Source organism: Sarcophilus harrisii, chromosome 6 (genome assembly GCF_902635505.1).
Source record: "Sarcophilus harrisii chromosome 6, mSarHar1.11, whole genome shotgun sequence".
NCBI classification, from domain to species: domain Eukaryota; kingdom Metazoa; phylum Chordata; class Mammalia; order Dasyuromorphia; family Dasyuridae; genus Sarcophilus; species Sarcophilus harrisii.
This window is the reverse complement of record NC_045431.1, coordinates 130687464-130706564: the sequence shown is the minus strand read 5'-3', so window position 1 is coordinate 130706564 and position 19101 is coordinate 130687464. Positions and strand designations below refer to the sequence as shown.

At 34.7% G+C, this 19101-nt stretch overlaps 1 protein-coding gene across 4 annotated transcripts in view; it reads left to right on the top strand.

Annotated features, from left to right (window-relative positions):
• SGMS2 (sphingomyelin synthase 2) overlaps nt 1–19101 on the top strand; it is a 106350-nt gene that overhangs the window by 71606 nt on the left and 15643 nt on the right. For 2 of the 4 annotated variants that reach the window (XM_031942777.1, XM_031942778.1), the window contains exons 2-4: nt 2048–2755; nt 8376–8493; nt 17628–17781. In XM_031942777.1, the coding sequence (XP_031798637.1) occupies nt 2301–2755; nt 8376–8493; nt 17628–17781 (727 nt within the window). In that variant the 5' untranslated portion in view covers nt 2048–2300. Of the gene's footprint in view, nt 1–1761; nt 1916–2047; nt 2756–8375; nt 8494–17627; nt 17782–19101 lie in introns of those variants that run through there. The other 2 variants (XM_012552009.3, XM_031942779.1) reach the window with 2 other exon arrangements.

Below are 19101 nucleotides of genomic sequence, written 5' to 3'. Positions count from 1 at the left end.
AAAGTATATGTTAAATACAATATATGTATACATATCCATACAGTTATTTTGCTGCAGAAGAAAAATAGAACTTTGAAATAATGTACAATTAACCTGTGAAGGAAAAGGTGGACAAAAACAGAGGGATTGGAAATGCTATGTAGTGGTTCACACTCCTTTCTTTCAATGGGTGTAGTTCTTTTGCTGGGTGTAGCTGGTTCTATTCATTATTGAATAAATGGAACTGATTTGATTCACCTATTGTTGAAGAGAGCCATGTCCATCAGAATTGATCCTCATATAGTATCGTTGTTGAAGTATATAGTGATCTCCTGGTCCTGCTCATTTCACTCAAGCTCAGTGCTTTTATATGTGCTGTTTTTACTTGACTGGAATATTCTGCCTCCTCTCTTCAGACTTCCTTCATATCTCCCTTATTCTTTGTGATCCTTTAAGACTTTGATTCATTCATTCAGTAAACAGTTATCCTTCAAGTCCAATCCATGTCTTGGCTCCTTCATGAAAACTTCCCGGATTTCAACAACCCATATCTGTCTCTCTCTATTCCAAACCACATGGCTTTAACGTTTTTTTTTTTTTAATTATTATTTTTGAGGCAATCTGGGTCACACAGCTAGTAAATTTCTGAGGCTGAATTTGAACTTGAATCCTTAGAACTGGTGCTCTATCTACTGTGACACCTAGCTGCCCCATGGTTTAACTTGCAATCAATTTCTTATTGTCTTAGTATATGTGAACTCTATCTCCCCAGCTAGACTGTAGAAGGTATATAGTTCACATCTTACATTAATTCATTTTCTGAGTCGAATCCTTATATTATTTTCTTCAGTAATTCAGAAAAGTCCTGGTAATACACATTGAGTATTTTGGTTTCAAAACACATCCTTTTCCCCCCTCCATTAACAAAAAGGTTAGTTGTCATCACTCAAGGTTTCCTTTTATTTCTAAACACGCATATATAGAAATACCCTCTGGGAAATCTGAAATGTGAAGAAGCATTCTGCTTACAGTATATAAATGTTCAGGGTGGGGAATAATTACAGGCTTTTGTGAGGGTTCTGGATCATGACCAAACTCTCTTTTCCTGAATAAAGGAGCAGTGATGTTAGCCAGTATAAAAAAGAGATCTGTTAGTGATGCTTTAGATCCCAGTGAAGCATTTTCACTCATTGGTAGGTTCTAAAGCAGCAGGCAGCTGAAGTTTGTCCTTTCTTTACAGACTTTTTTGGTAAGTCAGCAAAAAATCTGAGTCATTTCTGTTATTGTCCTTTTTTTTTTCCCCCTTGAAGCATCTATAATTTTGAGCTTGAGCAATATTATGTTAAGATTAATACATGTTGGTGATTTCTACTTAGTAACCAAGTGAAAGAGAATAGTTTTTTTTTTAATTCATATTTCTGTTACTATGACTATGCCACTAATACATAGACAGGATCTCTTGGGATGGAGAATTAGGGTTTGTTTGGTTTTTTTTGGTTTGTTTTAAGTAATAGTATTTCAAAAGTCTTATATGTTCTATGTCCTGATTTGGTTCTTAAATGCCTTTAAGAAAGCCTTTTGATTAAGTATCTATTTAGGGCCAGAAATTAAATTATTCAGGAATTAAAGAATTCTAGAAAATTGACAAAGTAACATACATTTACTGAATATATTTCGCTTAGTGGATATGTTGATACTTTTTTATGTACAAAGGAAAATCTAGTTTTGTGAGTGATGTGCTCAATGTGGAAGTTCTGGCTTATTATGACCTCACTGTTAGCAACCAGTAACTGTATTGACTGGAGACAAAATGCTGGACTTGTTGGTTTCTGCCTTTATTTGAAGGACAGCAAATTGATTTCTAGAGTATTCTTATTGTATTAACATCAAACGAGAGAAGGATTATATAATTCCAAGGTATTTCCATAGATTATAGGTAATTTTTCCAACAGGTGATAATATTTTAAGTGACTGAGTTGGTGTTTGTTTCCTTATTTTTATGATACTTTAATTTTGAATTATCAGATGGGTACAGTTTCTGATTGTACTCTTTGCTATTGTTTTGCAGATGGAATATTAGCATCTTTTGGAGAAAAAGATTTGGCTTCCTTTCCTGAAAGTGGGCCATCAAAGTGGATAACTGGATGGGAAGAAAAAAAATCAGATGGCTTACATCTTCTTGTATTAGAAAAAAAGAAGTCAGCCATAAGCAAGTATATAATCATCTTAAAAGTACATTTATCAAAGAAAAAAGAATAGGATAAAACTGAGGAGAATTTAAAAGTACCACCACTTTTCTGTTTAGGTGAAGATTAAGGGCAATGGATGTCATAGAGACAGCAAAGCTTGAAGAACATATGGAAAATCAAACCAATGACCCTGCAAATAGTTACACGAGACCTACTGAATCTACTGATGAAGATAATAAAAATGGCACTGGAAAACCCAAGAGCTTATCTAATGGCTTGCGAAAGGGTGCCAAAAAGTACCCAGACTATATTCAAATTTCTATGCCCGCTGACGCAAGAAACAAATTTCCTCTAGAATGGTGGAAAACGGGTATTGCTTTTATCTACGCCCTATTCAATTTAATCTTGACGACTGTCATGATCACAGTTGTACATGAGAGGGTGCCTCCCAAGGAACTAAGCCCTCCACTACCAGACAAGTTCTTTGATTACATTGATCGAGTGAAATGGGCATTTTCTGTATCAGAAATAAATGGGATGATATTATTTGGGTTATGGCTTACCCAGTGGCTGTTTCTGAGATATAAGTAAGTATCCCTCATACATCCTTTGGGGCATGTTAGTTGATATGCAAACATGAATGTCTTTGAAATTTAAATTATCTTCCTGGAAGAATCTTGGCCCAGATTATTGAAATAGGGCAAAGGGACTGGATCCTTGATTTTATTAAATTAGAGAACAACTTCTGTCCTTGCACATTAACACCCTCTGTATGCCTTATATTCTTGCTGACCTACAGAACTGAGAGATTAAGTGACTTACTAGGACTCCCACAGCCATTATGTCTCAGAGGTGAGACTGGAATGCGGTTCTTTCTAGTTTCTAGGTCAGCTCTCTTCAGGACTTCTGCCTCTCAGTAATTCAGAAGTTTTTAAATAATCTTTTTTTTTTAAAGGAAGTACTGTGAGAAACCAGTAAATCCCTGCTATAGAGTTAGTACTCTTCTAGTCTGTTTTGATCTTTTTTGGATATTGTTTGCCAGTAAAAGCAGTTGGGAATTGTTTTAGAACAAAATAGAAATGAAGTGTATTTTCATGACTCTTTTGATATGTAATTTCATACTTGAATCAACATCACTTGAAGTTCATACTGACATCAAGAGGAACACAATTTTCAAAATACAGGTGTGTTAATTCCCTGACCTACTCATCTACTAACTGTCAAAAAAGGAAATAATTTTCGCATGACCTTTACTTAGGGAATCTATGTTGGTTTCTGACAGTCACCATGTCCCTTACTAAATTACATATCTCTCTATATCTCATTAAATAATCCTTTTAGTTGAAAGGTAAAGTTGAGTTTATGAGTTCAAAGACCAGGGAAAGTAGAAAACAAAACGGTTACCTAGGAGAAGTAGTAGCTAGTTTTAAAAAGAACTTTTGATATGCTGTAGGTAATTTATATTTAAAATCATGGAATAATTGAAACATAGATTCATGGGGTTCAAAAAGCCCTTGAGATTGTATTCCTTTGCCTTCAAGCAACCTTCACTAAAAGTAGTCCAGGTAAATAGCAATCTGCTCTGTTCTTAAAGGTTTCAATTATGAGAAATTGTGTCAACTTCACAAGTAATTGACTTTGGTATTTATCATGACTATCAGACATTTCTTTTTTATCCTTAACTAAAACTCTTCCTGCTACCTAAAAGACTATCTCAGGTTTTTATTCTCAAAAAACTAGAATTAGAGGAGAAATTAGAAGGAAAACTTGAGCCCTCCTTATAACTGAAAATTGAAGTATCTGGGGAAGTAGAGAGAAGACAATTCCATTTTGGTAATTTGGAAGAAACGAAATGGTAAGTGGGGTAATTAGGTATCTGTCAGCTGCTTTGTTATTCTTAATTCTATAAATAGCTCTCATATAACAGTATTATAGATAAGGAAATCAACGTACATCTATACATGGTCACTCATGTCACTGGCAGTAATGTCCACATTCCCTGCTCAGGACTTGCTGTATCATATTCTGTCTTCTGCTCAGGCCACAAGATTTCCTCTCTATAGTTATAGCTACAGAAGAACTTATTCATGTGTTTGTACTCATGTATTACGAGCAGCTACGTGTAAATGTAGTGCCAGTCATGTAGTCAGGAAGACCTAAGTTCAAATTTGGCTTTAGACACTGACTGGCAACTCATTTAACCCTTTGTCTCAGTTTTCACATTTATAAAATGAGATAGGCAAATTCCTCCAGCATCTTTGCTAAGAGAATGGGGTCAGAAAGAGTCAGACATGACTGAAAAACAACTAAACAAGAATAAAAACTCATGTTAAAAGAAAAATGTAATGTGATCTGTGTAATTGGGAAGAGGGAGGAAGCCCTAGGGACACCAGAGTCTCCCAGGCTATTGGGTCATGCTCTCATGACAAAATTAATTTGTAAGGCCAGAATAGCTGTGAATCTTATTGAAAACTTATATTTGTAGTTGGGAGATAAAATCAAAGAACTATTTCTATTTCTATTAGTCTTGCCTCCAATGCCACACTTTTAAATGACCTGTCTACTACTGTTTTAATCATTCACCAAAGTCAATCACTTGAAAGAAAATCAGCCTATGCTGACTGGAGGTTTTTTGCTCAGAACTCTTTTACATCTGGTAAATCCTATGGACCTCTTCAGAGAATAATGTTTCTTGTCTACAAACGAAAAAAAAAAAGCCAAATTTCAGTAAAAGATTAGTGAAATAAAAATAACTCCACCACCCTCCAAATAAGTTAAGGATCTCCTGAAATCTTTCCACAGACTCCTTTTGGCTATAGTTTAGTGAAGCCTATGATCCCTTCTACAAGTATCATGTTTGTAAGTGCACAAAATAAATAGAATTACAAAGGAAATCTGTTATGTTAAAAAAAAAAAGCAAAGACAGTTATCAAAATAGTTTTTAAAAATACCACAGATCTCAGTTTAAGACCTAAGTTTAGGGGTTGGAGATGGTAGAAGGTTGGGGGCAACAAGGAAGGGTTATCCCAGTACATCCTATTAAAAACTGATAGAAAAATTTTGGTAGAAACCATTTTCAAAGTTCTCAGCAGACATTCTACTCTTCCAGTTTGAACAATATAGCAACTTATGAGAACCACCATTAGTACCTTCTTCCTCCTCTGTATGTTACTGCCATTGGCATGGTCCCCTTCCCATGTAGAACATGGAAATTTTCATATCACAAAAAATTTCTGCTTAATTATTTCACTTCTTAGAAAAACATAGAGTACAATTTGACAGAGGACATTTTCAGTAAAAATTTTGGAATAGTATTTGTTCAGGGAAGAAAATGGATTGCCTTTACTCTCTTCATTTATTATATAACCATGGGGACAAATTCAGCACTATTAAATGTTGATACTAGAAAATCGAGCCCAGAAAAGCAAACCTTTGAAGTAAATACTTTCAGTATAAACAAATAATTTCTTTGACCACAGTAGGTGGTAGAGACACTACCCTGTTTATGTCTATAGTAACTTTATTTGAACTTCCCTACTTTCTCAAAATAACTTTTGAGCTTGGTCAATATATTTAGTCACTTAAAATACATTGCATAGATTCTGTGTTACTAGAATGTATATTTGTTTTTGTGTATGTAGTGAATCATTCAGTAAACATTTTTAAAGTGCCGACTATGTGTTAAGCACAGTGTTAAATCCTGGGTTTACAAAAAGTCAACAATCCATGCCCTCATGGGACATACAGACTACTAATAATGAGTTCCCACAGCTAAGTTAGCCCTCAAAAATAATTAAAATATGCCATAACATCAATCTACAAGCATTTAAATGCTTACTGTGTGCCAAGCATAGTTCTAGGTTTGCCATTTTGCTTGCTTTATCAGAATTTCTTTGCCCTTAACTAACTTTATTTTATTTTGTTATTATGTATCTCTATAACACAAATTATGTATTATACATTACTATACATATTATACTATATATATATAACAACATAAACATGCTATTAACTAACAATCTTGACAATATCAATCTTGGCTAGAAAAGACCTCAAAAGTGGAAACTTTAAAGGTAGAGATTGTGCATCCTTGTATTTCCCTGTGTACCTAGCATAACATCATACATATAAATTCAAGTGAATGAATGCCTCAGCTTGAAGATGGTATGCTATTTAATTGTCCAATTTCTGTGCTGAGGAAACTTAATTTTCTTAATCCATCAACTGAAGGGATTGTGTTGTGGCCACCAGTAGCATTCTGCCGAAACCCATGGATCCTTCTCAGAATAAAGTTTTTAAATAGGTAAAATATTATATATGGGATTAGAAAGAAAACTAATTATACTGAAATACAGTCCTCAAAATATTTTTAAAGACAAGTTCACAGGTCTTAGGTTAAGAATCATTAAATTAAATAGAAAGTCTCCTCTTTCTCTATGATTTTAGATTTCTTTGTTTCCTTAAAAGGAGAGTATCGATATATTCAAGAAAAAGCAGTGTTCAATGTGGTAGTTTGTGATAAGGTACATATGATGTCCCTTAATCCAGAGACTCCCTAATGGGTCACTATATTTGATGGAAGTGAAAATTGGTTTTTGTGCTATCTCCACCATGACTCTTTCTTATATAATTTGATTTAAATTAAATGTTTTCTTATATTTCTAATAACGAGACTGGGAGTGGAGAGGAAAGAGTCATATCCACTTGGTTCCAGAGGAGAACCATTTGCCCTCCCAGCATATGAATTTCAAAGGAGTGGAAGCTGAATTCCATAGTTTCTTTTGTTACCCAAAGCTACCTCTCTTCTACAGAATTAGGGCAGTAGTTCAAAATGAGGCTGGTGTGTTATTTTTCTTTCCCCATAGAAAAAATAGAAGGAGGGATATACTGACAAACAAAATAAAAGGTTAGGTTAAAAATGTGAAAACAAAGAATAAATATCAGTATGTAGATGGTAAAGGGAGGACAAAGTTCTCAGAATACAAGACAGAAGAGGTTTGGGATAGATATGCTTTTTTTTAATTATTAAAACTTTTTATTTACAAAAACATATGCATGGGTAATTTTTCCAATTGACCCTTGCAAAACCTTTTGTTCCAAATTTTCCTCTCCTTCCCCCTCCCCCCTCCCCAGCTGTCAGGTAGTCCAATACATGTTAAATATGGTAAAATACATGTTAAATACAATATATGTGTACATATTTATACGATTATCATGCTGCACAAAAAAAATCAGATCAAGAAGGAAGAAAAAGAAAAAGTGAGAAAGAACACAAACTGCAAGCAAATAACAACAGAAAGAGTGAGAATGCTATGTTTTGTTCCACACTTTGTTTGGGTTCCACACAGTTCTGGGTGTAAATGATTGTCTTTGTCACTGAACAAGTGGAACTGGTTTGAATCATCTCATTGTTGAAGAGGGCCACATCCATCAGAATTGATTATCATTTATTGATTGCCTTATTTATTAATTGTCTTATTGTTGCCGTGTATAGTGATCTCCTGGTACATGCTTCTTGATTAGAAAGTGAAATTTGTAGAACTTCAACAGAAATCCCTAAGTAAAACACCAGAACAAAATAACTGCCTTTCCTCACTTCAGGTTGATAAACTTGACTGGCCAGGAACACTTCAAATGTCTTCAAAACTGAATTCACTTAAAATATAATATTTAGGGGAAAAATTGTTTAATGTACCTGAAAAGCATGGAAATTATTTTTTGTGTCTTCCCCTTCCCCCAAAATTATCTTTGCTTATAATCTGATTTAAATTAGATGTCATATTTTCCTACATGGCCAATTATTTAATAGCACCCTGACTCATTAGTCAATTCCTCTGTGTCCTTCTCTTGGTTATACCTATGCTGTGTTCCCAAGAGAAGATGATTGCTGGCAGTGAGCTGACTAGCACTGGTGAGCGATTCCTTGCCTACTGTGATTCAGCTAAGAGATCAGCTTTGTATGACTGATATATATGATGTATCTGAAAAGAATTATGGAATCCTAAGATCTGGGTTCAAATGTTGCTTATTATATTATTTATGCTGATTATCTTGTAAACATGATTTTTTTTCCTCTTAAAATTTGTTCCATTCACCAAGTCCTTCTGAGTTTAGTTATCTCTTATTATCCTGTTAAGTGTTGGCATGAATGAAAAACCACCAAAACATGGTTAATTTTTTTCCTCCATCTCTCCTCCTCATTCTTAGGTCAATAGTGGGACGCAGATTCTTTTTTATAATGGGAACTTTATACTTGTATCGCTGTATTACCATGTATGTTACTACTCTACCTGTACCTGGAATGCACTTTCAATGTGCACCAAAAGTAAGTAATCTTAAACTGCCTTAAGTTTATCATAACCCTTGGTCAATTTTTCTTGATAGCTCTGGATTGTATTGAATTTGTGTAGCCTAAATGTGTGCTTTTTAATTTATTTTTTCATTACTGGAAATGCTCTTCTGTTATGGGCCAGAACTCTGAAACAAGGATTTTCTTATAAGGTGTTATCAGTGAAATTGATGATAAAATGGTTATCTAGTTTAGCATGTTGATTTATAGTTCTCTGGTTCAGTATGACTGATTTAATCTTACAACAAATAATGGTTTCCTAGTGATATAATGATTGGTGTATACTCAATGTAGAACATATAAGCTGAGACAAACTAGGCCACAAGAGGCAGAGACAGATTCATTCCATCATCCACCTTGTGGTGGCTGGAGGCTGAAGCACAAACCCTTGGACTCAGACTCATGTCATCACACCACCGTGGAGGCTTGTCCTTGTACATTTTCTCCACTGAAACCAAGTCCCCTTTGAAGGCCATGAGAAAGTTAGTTGAGCACCAGGTGAAGGAGACAATAAAGACTTTTAGACTTTAACACTTGGCTATTCTTGTGATTACTCTGCTGAAAAGAAGGTGCCCCAGAGACATCCAAGAAAACCACTAAGAACATTACACTCTTCTAAAATATGTCTTTTAAATTCATAGAGTGTACTTCTTTTGATGCTAACTATAAACAACCCATACTTATTTGCCATCCTATTTTTACCTCCCTAATTTTTTGTAAGGGGGGGGAAGATATGAATGATGTTTAGGTTTGAGTGCAAATATTTGTATTCAGTCAGATCTCTAGAGAATTTTGAATTTTCTGAGACCTCTTAGTTTGCAAAATAGAAACTGAACCCATCTGTTTTTTTGGACAGTGGGTAAAGCCTCACATCAAATTTTACTGAATCCTAAGCAGATATTTGAGGTGGAGGGGAAAAAAGAGATTGTTCTAAAGAAGCTACCAGTCTTTCAGACTAAATATAGGTGTGGTTTGAGAGGTTATAATCTTTCAGAACCATCAAAGCCCAAAGCCATCTATAATTAAAATAGTGTACATATTGAATTTAAACATAGGGCTAATTTAAGGAATGGAAAGGATATCAGACCTTAAAAAAAGAGAGAGAAACAAAGCCAAGTGGGTGCTGTGTATATATGTTCTAAGTCCTCTAAACACATCCAAGGATGTGTTTTAGTAAATGAGGTTTGGAGAATTGGTTGGGTATTTATAGATTGAAAGAACAAAAACATAGCATTTAAATCCCTATACAATCTGAATTCTTGTCATTTCATATTTGCCTCACTTTACTTGCTCTAATCCAGCCAAACTAGACTTGAGTTGTTTTTCTCTAAACTCAACCTTCCAGCTGCTACTTCCATGTATTGACACAAGCTGTCACTAAGGCCATTTCTGTCTTAGAAGCCTTATTTTTCCAAGTTCAGCTCAGATACTGCTTTTCCCATAAAGCCTCTTTTGGTACTCTTGTTTGCTAGCTGGATATACTCTCTCTTACCTCAAATTACATGGACACAGATAATTCTCCTTCCTTCACTACCCTGGTAGCTAAATGTAACATTGTTAAAGTTAGAGACTTGGTAGTCTCTTTCTTTGTATTCCCATAAGCTTCATTATACCACTAAGTGTTTAGTAAAATATTCCTTGATTTTAGATGATTTCACATATGTAATCTATATCAAATAGCTTGTCTCAGGTTGGGGAAGGGGAGAAAAGGAAGGAGAAAATTTGAAGCTTAAATTTAAAAAAATGAATGCTAAAAATTGTCTTTACATGTAAGTAATTGGAAAAATACTATTAAAAATAAAATATTCCTTGAATTGAAAGATGCCTAAAATTAAAGGTTGCTTTACATATGGAAAAGATTATCATTCTTTATTTCACTGTTAATATGTGGTCTTCCAGATGTTTATCTTCCAAAAAAGGAAAGTAATATTCTTTGTTATGCTACCTTGAGATTATACTATTGTCAAGATATACTTAGAGTTAGTAAAAGACATATCTATAAATCAATACTATTTTATAACTATCAGCTACAAACCTCTTCTGAGAAAAGAAATATGTCAGAAAAGATAATCTGATAAAATCAGCCTCTAAAACCTTATTGGGCCTCTTGGTAATCAGAGTTCATTGATTCAAATGTTCTTTGAATTTTTATGGTGCCAAGCTTAACGGGTTTCAGCATACTTTCCATAACTTAGAGGCTGTCTCACAAGGAAAAGCATCATTAATTCTAATTTTGACGTGACACTGGCTGGCTCTCTCTGTCGAGCTATTAATTCATTCAAGAGATTTATCACAGAATTGGAGAGTCGGAAGAGATTTTGTTTTTGTTTTTGTACTTAAACATTTTTATTAGTGTAAATTCATCTTTATTTTTTCTTAATAGTATTTTGTTTTCCAAATACATGTATTGATATTTTTCAGCATTCACTTTTGTAAGACTTGGTGTTTGAAATTTTTTTTCTGCCCTTACCTCTCCCCTCCCCAAGACAGTAAGTGATCTGATATATATTAAATAGGTACAATGCTTTCCCATGAAAATTTTTTCCATATTTATCTTGTTGTCTAAGAAATATCAGACCAAAAGGGAAAAAAATCATGAGAAAGAAAAAAAAAAACAAACAAAAGTGAAAATACTATGCTTTGATCCATATTCAATCCCCATAGTTCTTTCTGGATGTGGAGGGCATTTTCCATCCCAAGTCTGTTGGAATTACTTTTAATCACCACATTGTTGAGAAGAGTTGGCTCGTCAACAGAGCCATCCCAGTCGATCTATCCCAGTTGATCATCACATAATCTTATTGTTACTGTGTACAATGTTATCTTGGTTCTGCTCACTTTACTTAGCACCAGTTCATGTAGGTCTTTCCAGACTTTTCTGAAATCAACCTGCTCATCATTTCTTACAGAACAATTATATTCATATACCATATCTTATTCAGCCATTCCTCAGTTGATGAATATCCACTCAAACTTCTAGTTGGAAGAGATTTCAATGGTCATTTTAGTCTGACTGAAAAAGAATAGTATAATAGGCTAAATTTAAATTTAAATTTATTATAATAGTATACCTTACAATTGAATGGTCTTCAATCTATGATAGCCTACCAGCATGAGTTATCAGTTAAATCATCAACAAATACTTATAAGATGCCTCCTATGTGTGAGGCATTTAATGTTATTGTAAATTCTGTGAGAGTGGAAAATTTTGTCACAGGGGTGGCAAAACTAATATATAAGAAGAAATTAGTCAACAATATAAGATAAGATAAAATTGAGTGCTAATCAAATAGTAACAAAAGAATTTCCATATAAATCAGTCAGCAAGCATTTTTAAGTGCCTACTGTGTGCCTGTACTATGTTAAGTGCTGAGGATATAAAGACAAAAGATAGTTCTTGCTCTTGAGGAATTCCCAGTCTAATGGAAACACTGTGCTAGATACAAGAAATATATAGCATATATATATTCCTTGGATACTTACCAAGTACCTAGTTTGTATTTTCTTGGAAGTTTTCCTCTTTCACAGAGTAAGAGATAAAAGAATTAAATGATTTGTTCTTCATCTTATTAATATAATGGGCATAGAAGAATTAAAATCAAGATCCTAACCAGAGATGCCCTCCTATCTCACAGGTTATCCAGGTAATGCAGACATTAATTAATTATGTGATTTTTGCATTGGGATGTGAAATGGCCTACTCTCAAGTCTGCACTAGATATATTCTGCTATTGTGATTTTTATCCTGCTGGAGATGTATTTAAGCAGGTTCCTACTATGATTGTCTTCATGTTCTCATTTCATCATTATTAATAATAGTGATATTAACATCAATAATATCAACATTACTAATCACAATTATAATAACATTAAATCATAAATAACATTATAAATAATAATGGTGACCATAATTAAATAATGCTAATTGAACAATTAATAGTATAAATCTATGTAGCCACTTAGAAAGCACTATTAACTTTTATGGTTAAGAAAATTTGGGATCTTAAATCTGGAGCTGGAAAGAGGCCTTGGTGATTGCTACCATCGTTCTTTATATAGAGGGGGGAAACTGAGATCCAGAAAAATTCAATGATTTATGTAAGGTCACACAGGTAGTAAGCATCAAAGGTAGAGTCTGAATCCAGGTCCTTTCATTCCATAACCAGTATTCTTTCCATTATCTGACATAAGTGAGAATTCAAGAAAAGATTCAAGGAACAAGTAAACATTTAGAAAATGCTGTATCCAGATACAGAGAGACAGGCCTCAGACTCAGGAACACCTGAGGTTACATCGCTTACACTTTTCAATTATTTGACTTTGGCAGATGACATCACCTTTCAGTGTAGCCAAGAAACCATTTATAAGATTAAACTGGAGAGAAAGTATTACTCTTCATGGTTAGAAAGTGCTTTTTCATGATCAATTTTCTTCTATGAAATAGGCCCAGACCACACCCATATATCCTTCCTATTTCCTCCTTTCACCCCACAGATATACAAACCTCACAAATACAAAATTCTTACTGCAAGGTATTCCAGAGTTTCTCTTGTGCATGCTGATCTTTTAACCTCCTTAAATCCGTGAGTGTCACTGGCCACTAGTATGAGACCCATACTTAATCACTTAGTCTTGATAGGTAGATTGATAATGTTGGTGCATGGAACTCTGGCTGCCCAGGAGACAAAGTAATGTTAGGAGACTACATGGGCTGCTTTAACTCCTGAAAGGAATTACCATGATATGATTCTTTTCTAGACCAATATAACTCCAACATATCTGATCTTGGAATGTTAAAGAAGGGGAATTTTTTTTTCTCTTAATAATTTTTAAAATTAAGGATTTGTTTCTTCTCACTCCCATTCCTAAAAAGAGAAGCAAGAGGAAAACAAATTCTTCATAACAAATATGCATAACAAATTCAAGCAAAACAATTTTAGGAGACCTTTAAAATTATTGTTTTGAAAATAACAAGATGTCCCTCTTTAATTGGGAACATTGTATGAGGATGTGTATTTACCTTCTTTTGATGTCTGTGTTGGTGGTTGTTTATAAAAAGAATTTGGGGAAAGTAGGTTTCCCAAATTAGTTTGCCTGCTCCTTTTTGCTTCTCTGCTTAAAATATGTCTTTGGTTCATTGAATTCATTTTTACTAGGTTTCTGAGGTTTTGCTTAAAGTGGGTTTTATTTCTCTTCTGGCATTATTTTTTTGAGGACCACTTGAATATGAATTCTTTCAGAGAAGGGAAAGAATCCTTCTAATAACTATTTTGTTTCTCTTCTCTAAGAGGCTTTCTCTGTTCCTGGTTTGCCTAATTAGGATTTGCCCTCAGCAAAATTTTTGAATTGGTAATTTATTTGGTATTCTCTGATCTCTAGTTTCTTACCTTTCCCCCATCCTCCACTTTGCATATCTTTTCTTTAGTACCTTTGAAATTCCCCACCATTTATGCCACTTGTATGGCACAGTGGATAAGAGTGCTGGACCTGAAGTCAGAAAGATTCATCTAAGTTCAAATTTGCCTTCAGACCCTAGCCACATGACCCTGGGCAAGTACTTAACCTGATTTGCCTCAGTTTCCAAGTCATTTAATCTTGTTTGCCTGAGTTTCCTCATCTGTAAAATGAGCTGGAGAAGGAAATAGAAAACTCTAGTATCTTGGCCAAGAAAATCCCCAATGGGGCCATGAAGATTTGAACATAAATAAATGAAACTGACTGAACAGCTTCTTGTTTGTACATAGCTATTTTTATGTTGTCTTCCCCATTAGGCTGTGAGCTTTCTGAGAACAGAGATCGTCTTCTACCTTTCTTTGTACTTTTTTTTTTTTAATCTTTTGTACCTTTCTCAGTGCTTAGCACAGAGCCTGGCAAACAATAGGCTTTTAATAAATGCTAGTTGACTATGACTATATTACTTCAATTCTTTCCAGTAGTCAGTTAATAAAATAACTAGAATGAAATGTTGTCCTTCCAAGGACTTGTAATGGAGATCTCTTTAGAGAATAAAAATCTTCAAGACCTAAGAGCTCTTTCGGGCATTTTAGAATTGGAAGGATCTCTAGCCACTCAACTGACCCATATCTTCATGACGACTTCCAATTTAGCCTCCATGTGAAAAAATATAATTTTCAATGCAGACCATATTATATAAACTGTTCTTTTTTTAGGGTGCTAAGTCCCTTTTAGGGTAAGCATAATGCCTTTTCCTCTTAACTGCTTTTTGGGGTTAGTTCACTTGCTGAGCATCACAATAGCTAACATCTGTTATGACCCTAACTCCTTTTTTTAGGATTAGCCTTATCCCCCAGTCACCATGGTCTTCCCTTGTTGATTGCTAAATTCCAATTCTACTGCAGAGAGCACAGCTCCATGCTTTCATGTTAAGAAAGGGCTTCCTTGAGTCAAAATAACCACTTCTGTGAAACTACTTCTTGCTTATGGCCACTGGGACCAAGCAGAAATAAGCTGATTTTCTCTTTATCACAATAACAAGAAGAATTTAAAAACAGTTATCATGCTGCTTCCCTCCATCTTCTTCTCTAAATACCTCCTCCTATTGAGATATGGGAGTTTTGGACCCCAAATATATATATTGGGGTTATCCCCAGTGTTATGGTTTTCTCAAAAGAATTTGTATCCTTAGACCTTCTCCAAATCAAGAGACAAAGGTGTTATTAAACTACTAATTGTGGGCCAAACCCATGAGGGTTTTTAACAAGTAAAAAGGATTTTAGCCAGTTGTCCTTCATTCAGAGAGGACCAAAGTAACATCACTATGTTAGAATCAAGTGTCTGTGTGGATTGCTCAGACCACTATAAGTTTGATATATTTTGCCACAGATGAAACACAAATAGTCCCTATGATTTGGAGTGGCTTCTCTAACTTTGTCCATCTCATGTTTTTTTCAGGGCTTATTCAATTCTGCTTTGCTCGTAGAGCACAGCATCTTTGCTAATGAGGGCATGCCATGTGGGCAGTCCTGCACTAGTGTCTCCTATGTCGTACAATGGATTCTAAAGTTCTTAAGAGAGACCTTGGAAGTGTCCTTTTTTTGACTACTTTGTGAACACTTGCCATGTGTGAGGTCTCCATAAAAAATTTTTTTTGACAAGTGTACATTTGGCATTTGAACAATGTGGCCAGACCAATGCTACCTTAAACTTATGGGGCTTAGAGCTGAGAATAATGTTCTAGATGAAGTCTGATGAGGGCAGAGAACATAACCCTCTAAATGTAGCCCAAGGTCAAGTTAGCTACCACACCCTACCTCAATCCTGATATTTTGTAGAACAGCCTCTCTTTGCTTCATCCTGAACTTATGAAGTTGATTTTCTCATACCTGAGTTCAAAACTTTCTTTTCCCCTACTGAATTTCATCTTTATAGATTCAGTTCAGTACTCCTCAGGTCCTTTTGGATCCTAACTCTGATGTCCATTGTGTTAGCGTTCCTTCTCAGCTAAATTCCATTTGTACATTTAATGAACATGCCCTCTGTGCAAAGTCATAGATAAAAATGTTTAAGCAGTCCAGATACTTGATGTATACCCCACTGAAGACTTGCTGCCCTACTAACGATGAAAAATTAACAACTTTGAAACCAGTCAGCCAACTAGGTTTGAATCTGCTAGTTCTGATGGTGTTATCTTTTCATCCATATTACTCTACAAGAATAGTTGAAGATACTTCATTAAGAGTTTTGCAAAAACCTGCATAAGCAATCCTCTCAATTATTAGTTTAGTCTTTTATTGTGTTAGGTCGTCTCTCCATGCTCTTGGACCTAATTTTTATTTCCCATCCTCTGTCTAATACCCAACTCTTCTGTTTTCTTCAGGTGTTTACCTAATTGGATGTCTTAAAACCCTCGAAATATGGATTATTTATGGCTCTCTTTATTGTTTTCTAAACTAATGTTCATTTCTATTGACATGTAAATGTCATTTTATTGATAGTGAGTAACTTTATCTTTGGATAATAGGCTGTTTCCCCAAGTCCAAAGTTGCCTGTCTTCCTTTTGTTCCTTTTAGCTATTAAGGACTATATTTTTAATCCTGAAATGTGGGTTGCATATACCCATTCTTTTTTGTATTTATTTTTAAGCCCTTTATTTAGGTCCTACTTATTTATTTCAACCAGGATTCTGCCAAATTAATTTTCCGTGCCTTGCTGCACTGCCAAACTCATTCCATTGTTCCTTTTCTTTCCATTGACCTAGAAATTAAATATGAACTTCTCATTGGTCTATTTTCAAAACTCATTACAATTTAGACTAGCCTTACTGACTTTCTTATATCAGTTTAACTTCTTGACTTTGTCCAAGCTATGCTCCATATTTATAAAACACTCTTTTAAATGCCTATCACACCAACCTTGTCCCTTCCCTTCTTTAAATAGTAAAAGCTTATGCCTCTTCCTGGAAGATTCCCTCTGTTTTTGATCTACTCATTGTCTAATCCAGCAGTTAGCATATTTTCACCTATGGGCCATTTCACCTTCTCTTCCAAAACCCACGTTCATCATGGCATATATATATATGTGTGTGCATGTAGTATATGCATTCATATACATATACACATAAATATACCATATTGTGAGTTGTCTATATCTAATACATTTTATCTGTACCTTATTTTATACACACACAAACACACACACATAAGGATTGTCTATAGCTGATATATTCTATTTGCATATCATGCTATATAATGTTCTAACTTATCCGGTTGGACGTCCTATTTATTAACCATGATATTTCTTAAAAACCCTCATTTCCCCTCCCCAAAATGAAGGAAAGTAGCTTTGATTTATTTTTCATTTTAAAGCTATAGTGAAGTCATTGGTTATCAGTACTTTAAAAAGTTCTTAGCAAGGTTATATAACACCATGAAAACATTATTAGTAATATTTTGAATAATTTTATAAGTGAGAGAAAAACTTTATAATGTAATGAACAAAACCTATCCTAAGGACTTTGCTCCACTCTTCATATTTGCACTTTACTTTGGAGAAATGCATACATTCTTACCTTTGTCTAGCAATAAAGGTTGACGTTCTTTCTAGTTATCTTGTGGACTTGTCCATCTCTACTTTTCTCTTCTGTCTTCCAGCTCAATGGAGACTCTCAGGCAAAAGTGCAGCGAATCCTGCGACTGATCTCTGGTGGTGGATTGTCCATAACTGGGTCACACATCTTGTGCGGAGACTTCCTGTTCAGTGGCCACACTGTTGTGCTGACTCTGACTTACTTGTTCATCAAAGAATGTAAGTGTATTGAATTGTGCTCCCTCCCCTTAGTAATTCCCACAAGAGAAAAGATCACCAAGGTCTCAAACTGATTTGTGTATATAGCCCCTTGGTAGTTTCAATTATATAGCTCTGAAAGTCACTCTGCTATCAATCCAGTAGTGTACCTATGGATTATCTTTTTAAAAATCAATAAAACACCAAACCAATAACACCATTTTAAATCTTGGACCCATTTCCTTCGTTATTCAGTGAATCTTCAGACTACCTCCTTCTATTGGTGTTCAAAGAAAGTCAACTCCTTTTAGTGTTTGCCTCAACAAAACATAACTAGGAAGTTAGATAACAATAAAGAGAAAATCATAGGACCCAAGCCAAATAGCAGTGGCTTTTAAGATTATTTGGATCATATGCCTGCTCATCAATTCAGACAATTGAAAATTTATTTGGTTTAGTTTTTAAATTTATATTTGTCTTAGCATGTCATCTTCTTGCTCTGTCTGTAGTTCATTAGATTTCCTTACAGAAGGTGGGTTTTTCTTCTGTAGAAGGATTATATACCATTTTAGGAAGTGTGGACTAATAAATGGAATACTGGATTTGGAGTCAAAAGGCCTGGCCTCAAAACAGACCCCTATTATGTCCTGTTCTTGTGAGCTTATGAAAGTCACTTTACTTCTTGATATCTAATTTTTCTTATTAGTAACCTGGGGGCCTTGATGGCTTTTGAGTTCCCTCCCTTTGATCTTCCAGTATAAAAAGTGACTATATTTAATCTAACTCCACCAAGTAGCATTAGCTTTGGGATATCTTCATCTTTGTATCCTGAATAAATGTTCCAATCTCATGCAGAAAAATGATTAGATTCATTCTGCTTGGGCCCATTGAGCAGAAGCAGAAGAAGTTGCATGCTAGCTTTGTAGGGGGAAAAAGTCTGCTAAGAATTAGAACTGTTCACAAATGGAATGAACTGTTCATGGCCAGGATGAAGTGCCTTCCAAATCACTAGATTTCTTTAGACTAAAGACTGGATATATTTCAGCAGTGTTATAAAGAGGGCATTCCTGTCTCCCTTTGCTTCTGCCCTCATTCTTATTCTAACATTTAGATTTTAAAAAATCAAATCTCATTATACTTATTCAGACTTTAAAAATTCTCATATTAAGGACCTAGCTCTATGCTAGATAAAAAGAAAAAAAGAAAACAGAAAAAGGAATAGTTCCTAGTCTCAGGAATTATACAATGTGTTTAGAATCATTCAACTTTTATATATCAGAGGCAAAATTTGAACCCAGGCCTTCCAGATCCAGAGGCTACCTATATTATGCTGCCTCTTCA